We start from the raw sequence: 5,924 nt of genomic DNA on the forward strand, positions 1-5,924 counted from the left end.
CCCCCCCCCCCCATTAGGTACTTCACAGACAAAATTGGAGATACTCCTTAACAGGACATTTTAGAATTCCTCTCGGGTGCATCTTGTTAACGGCACGGATGCAGCTTCCTTCGGGGGATCGATGCTGCCAATAGAGGTAAACTGGGGAAACGAGATGAATTCAGAAATCACGAGATGCCGTTTGGTCCTGCACTTTCTGCTCTGTGGTGCAGTTTTGCGTGGGACGCACAAGTGCTTGAAATTGCATTCCGGATCCGGCATGCGATGAAGGGTTTCTGTGGAGTCTTTTACGTATAAGGACACCCGGGGAGCTGGAAGAAGAGAACGAGAGAGAGAGAGAGAGAGAGAGAGAGAGAGAGAGAGAGAGAGAGAGAGAGAGAGAGGAAACGAGGTATAAGGTACCAAAGTATAAGGAGAAAAGAATGAGAGCGGAGGGAGGAAAAAAAATTAGGAATAAGAATTCTCTTGAGAATTTAAACTGGCGGTTTGCCAATTCCAGTCTAGTCGATTCAACTAATCTAAGTTGCTTAGCACGACTTCGCATCCCCTTGGTCCGAACTCCCCATGTTTTACCCCCCTTGACGTCTTAGCTTTGTCTATAGTCCAAACTACACCGTACGACTGTGTCTGTATGTGTACCGTAGGGTGTTGCCAACTGCATAGTACCCGAGACTATACCCAATTGCGTCTATAGTTACAACCGAAAAGCACGACAGTCGCGCAACTGTTATGACTTCGATAAGTTTTAGACTAACCTGTACTTCAATTAACCAATACTTCGGCTTACCTAACCTCCATTGTAAACTAACTTCACGTTTCTTACATTATAATTGGCTGCAGCTTTCGACTTATCTGTCTTGACCTGAACCAGTCGACTAGCCTGTATGCCGCATTGTCGTTAGTTTACCTGCAACCGTGTCGTGTTGTCATGACTATAGGTATATAAGAGACTTGTATAATTCATATAGTGCATTACAGCAGAGATCTGATTTACCCAACATTATAGTCGCTTCTCAATTACCTTACGACCTCGATCCAACCACATTTCGGTACTGTAATATTACGTAATTCACAGGTCATCCTCGACTCAGCAATTGCTATATTTTTCGTTAAACTACTTCGCTTTGGGATATCGTAGGAACGCGAAGGGCATGTTCTTCTCGGGTGTCGCTGACGCGCTCGTAGCGCCACTGGATGCGAATACGTGGCTGTTTTTTGAACTACAGTCATAACGGATCTGAATACTTGAATTTTATACCTGGAAGGACGGAGTTTCGTGCTTCACAATTGGTAGAGCTCTGTGTGTGTATATCCAATCGTGCATATAAGATGAGTTGGGACCGAAATATTGGAGATTTGAAAATAGTCATTTATTAGAATTTCGATTTAGCGGGACGTTTGCTCGTTTCTTTGCTTCAATTTGTCCTGTAGCTAACGCAACTGGGAGAATGGCTCTAGTTTGAATTTATCACTGTTTGTATACCCTCGGGCGATTGGTCAAGTGGCTTAAGGGGTGCGGAATAATTAGGCGTCGGGATGCCTATGTATTATTATTGCGTGATAGGGAAGGTTATTCAAGACAGTGATGCCTTGTTACCACGGTTTGAATATTAATCAATGCATTGGTTATAATATGTGCGTGCATATATATATATATATATATATATATATATATATATATATATATATATATATATATATATATATATATATATATATATATATATATATATATATATATATATATATATATATATATATATATATATATATATATATAGTGATTTCGTTTGTATAGCGGGATACCAGAAACTGGTGGACACCTTAGGTGGAGATGGTTTATATGTACCTGAATTCTGAATGGGCACTGGAAACAGCAGATGGCTGAGTTTCTATGGTTAAAACCGGAAGGAAGTACTACAACTTGATATCCAGTTCTAAAATGGCCGAGAACCGCCAAGCACAAAGCTGCGAACTATCCGAGAAACTAATTGTAACTTACGTTAGCCTGTCTTACATCGCGAGCGACTACGACTGTCAGTAGTTTAATAGAAACGTAGTGCGCCGCTTCCGTTATGCTTGTGAACAAGGCATAAAGTGCATACTTGAAATCTTTCACGAAAAGCTGACGTAGTCGTAAATTACTCTAACGAGGAAATTGGTTCGGCCGGAAGTAGCGAATTTTTTTTTTCTTTTAATACGTAGAGGCAATTTAGCACGTAGTCAATAGAAGAAAATTAAAAAATTTTAATATCGCCCGAACCTAACCTAATTCTAAGCAAGTGACCTCGTCGATTTTAATATTCAGTAAAATTTTAAAACCGAGAAAAGATTGCGTTCTCGATCGTCATACGGACGTCCTGAGAAGAGGCGTTAGAATTTTTTTTTTTTTTTTTGGTTACCTTTCTATAAACTCGGTGTTCCTTCAGTTTCCCATACCGCGAGACGCCGAGGATTAAATTTCAGAGCCGGGAGCAGGGCTATTTTCCCAGGAAGTTCCGGCACACGAATGATCCATTAGGTTGAAGGGGCGGCGTGGATTCGAAATTGAAGCCGAGCGAGTACCAAACTCGGTCTGAACTTATTCGGCGTATTTTCCACCGGAAGTTCAGCCGCGTGATTGTCCCCCAGCGTCCGGATTGTCCATTAAAGTTTCAAGTAAGTTTCTCGCTGCGTCCGCCGATTTTTTTTAGTGTTATCCGCTATGCGCCATCTTTTTTTCCACTTTTTTTTAAAAATAAGAAAATTTTTAAAATTTTTTCCCATCCGTCGAGTCTGCTTGATTTCTCTTAAATTTTTTGAAAAAAGCAAATATTAACGTCGTAAAAATAATCGTATTTGTCAAGGCACGTATGAAAATCCTCATGACCCATTATTCCCTTAAGTTGATGGATATTCAAGAATTAGATGAAAAATTTTGGACATCAGCAGACATTTGCAAATGGCTTACCGGGTCTGCACTATGGCCGAAAGGGTCCCTGGACTGGCCTCGTGCTGTAAAGGGACGCGACGCAGACGCCAGAGGCTGATCGTGAGTCCGGACGACGCCGAATCTCATTTGTGCAACGTCAGGCCGTGGCGGACGGCCGAATTTAATTTCTGGGTAACATTACACCTTAGCAGCATAGCCATTGTGTTGAGCTTCAGGGTAGACACTCGATCGCAGGACTCCATTTGCGGTTTAGCATAATGGAAACCCAACGCGCTAGGGATCTACCTCGAAGAGTCCCCCCAGTGACCCCCCAACTCTTCAGCTCTCTGGTCCCTGGCACCCCCCTGAACCATCTACCATACATCCCCCGAGTACACCCCTGGAATAGCTTGAACAGTGGGAACGACGAGAAGAGCAATGGCTACGGTATGAGAATGAAAAGCCCTTGGGCATCCGCGTGACGCTGCGGCGTCGCGACGCGTATTTCCTGCAACCCCTCCCACAGCTACGCCCGTCACTCATCTTATAAAAATAAATACAGTGCGGACCGCGTCAGGTATCTGTGGTAATTCAACAGTGGATCTTCTTTACCGACCGAAAGACAGAAAAGCATTTTCTCAAGTTACATACCTTTACGGGGGACTACTGTCATACGAGTACGTTACCTGAGGATCTGTCGCTTAGACCGCTTACTTAGTGTCTCAGAGGGCCTAATTCTAGGTTCTGTGACCTCTTGACCGTCTTATTCGCATATTTGACTAACCAAAATTTCACGGGATACTCATTCAGTTACGAAGTACCTGTTGATATTGTTACAAAATGTTTAGGATCAGGTGACTTTTCCTGTTTCCTGTATGAGCACACTTTGGCTAATGTATCCGTGTCAGGGTTTAGATGTTTAGGCGAAATTTTCGATCCTTCGTGTAAAGTACTGTTATCTGTTTTTTTTTTTAGGCAGGCTGTGATGAGGGGAGTGGGATAAGACTGTGATCGCGCAGGCGCGCTTGGAGAACCGAAAAAATGCCACCTGCCCTAAGAGCCATATTGGTCCCAATGCTGCTTCTGATGATTGCTACGAGCAGCGGGGCCTTTAATTCACGGCAAACAGGTAAGAAGATAATTTTTTTTAATCAATCGAAATTCAAAGGCACACCATCTTTGACAATCGCATTTTACACCGTGCGAATTCACGCGATACGCGGGACAGGAGGTATAAGGAAAAAGAATGACACGTGTAATTTTATTGCTGGTTCAATATAATTACGAACGGTCTAAAGGGGATCAGATAGGGTGAGAAATTAATAGGAAACTATCTAACGAAGAACTATAGGTATTGCTCGAACAGCGATTTACGAGAGTATCAGTGAATCCACGTAGAGAACGCAATCACATCGTCGGCCATTTTCTAGATTAAGGTCAGCGTAAAATAGCCTAGCCAAAGAGGTTATGTCGTATGCGCGTACGAGTATTCATGAATTTGGTAATTGGGCTCAGAATTTATGCCCCGGTAATTTTCTTCAAAGAGGAATTCGCCTAATCGCTAAGCAAATGAGATTATGTGATCGAAAATTAATGGTCGTGTCGCGTGACGGGTGACCGTACTTACGTTGGATGACTGTATGACGCCAGACGAAAGGCTTCTGATCGGTTCGCCAATAAATAGTCTCACTATTATCATCAATACCTATACCGGACAAATGTCAACCCCAATCTTAGTCTTGATCTTTAGGACGAATTTATAACGCATATAAACAGTCTATTTCTCTTTATCCTTTGACGTCCACTTGCGCTGCATTATTCCTGTAATTCAACAGCCAGATACACTGACGTACCTTTTTTTCAAACCTCTGCAGTCTATATGTAGAGCGATGACGTTCGTAGAAGTTTCACGAATTTCTTTACCGACAATTAATTTCTTTACCGACTGCCGTCTCTTATCCAACCTTAGTCGACCTGCCGGCGTTCATAACGTCTCGATGCCTGTTTATATCCTTACCCACCACGACTTTACCTCCTACCACCCATTCCGCAGCACTCTGATACAACTTCAAAGTGACAGTCACAATGAAACGACCCTGTTTCACAAGAGCCAATTAAAAGACCCTGAGTCCCGAGGCATCGGTGTCCTCGGCAGTCAGCCTGACAACAGTATTTGCAGTCGCGACTGTACAGCGAACCAGTAAGAAAAAAGAAAAATTAACTCGGAATCATAACTGATACTAAAATTAGTTTTAAAAAAGAGCAAAAAAAACTCAACGAACGTCAGCGGAAAGTCTGCCAGTGCATCGAAGTCCTGCGTAGATGGCAGCAGCGATGCTTTTGTCAATTTCCTCGCAATCCCTTTGTCAGACGTTGACATTGACTTTCACGCCAAGATTCACGTTCGCATTACATGGCAGTCGCGCGGCGATGCGAGAGAAGACGTTAAGAGACAAAGCAGATAAAAGAAGCGAGTACGAAAGCGAAAACGAGGTACGAAATTGCACAAAAGCCCAAGAACGTCGTTTGTCGCGGGACGCGATCTCCAGTGCTTTTGATCTACCGCGAAGCGTCCCGCCCTCGGAGCGACGCTCGACGTCGACCTGCGCTAACAAGACCGCATTTCTAACCTCGTAGCGAACAAAGAGCCAACCACCTAGACAAATGTGAGTTCTGCATAGTTGACCCCCCTTCGCTCCCCACTCGAATACTCTACAGTCTCGCCAAAGAATAGCGACAACGATACATACCAGAACAGTTGCTATCTTTGTTCCTCTCATCATCATCATCATCATCAAGAAGCGTTATCCTTCTCATTCCCAGTCTCATTCCAATTTCTTCATCTCTCGTTAACTTCGCTTCTCGCACATCTCTCGGATGCCATCAGAGTCCTGAAGAGAAAGAGAGAGAGACATATAGAGTCCTTATCGAAGAAGAAGAAGAAGAAGAAGGAAGTCCTGCACCCTTTCTTTGCTCAAGGCAATATAAGAGATAGAGTAATGGTGGGTGGGGG

At 43.3% G+C, this 5,924-nt stretch overlaps 1 protein-coding gene across 5 annotated transcripts in view; it reads left to right on the forward strand.

Moving 5' to 3' along the window:
* Positions 1–5,924, forward strand: part of LOC107273847 — a 79,816-nt gene that overhangs the window by 39,124 nt on the left and 34,768 nt on the right. For all 5 annotated transcript variants that reach the window (XM_015752418.2, XM_015752419.2, XM_025091113.1 and 2 more), the window contains exon 2: positions 3,887–4,040. In XM_015752418.2, coding sequence (XP_015607904.1) covers positions 3,953–4,040 — 88 coding nt within the window. In that variant the 5' untranslated portion in view covers positions 3,887–3,952. The remainder of the gene's footprint in view (positions 1–3,886; positions 4,041–5,924) is intronic.

This window comes from Cephus cinctus, unplaced genomic scaffold (assembly GCF_000341935.2).
Source record: "Cephus cinctus unplaced genomic scaffold, Ccin1 Ccin1_scaffold1847, whole genome shotgun sequence".
Classification (NCBI taxonomy): domain Eukaryota; kingdom Metazoa; phylum Arthropoda; class Insecta; order Hymenoptera; family Cephidae; genus Cephus; species Cephus cinctus.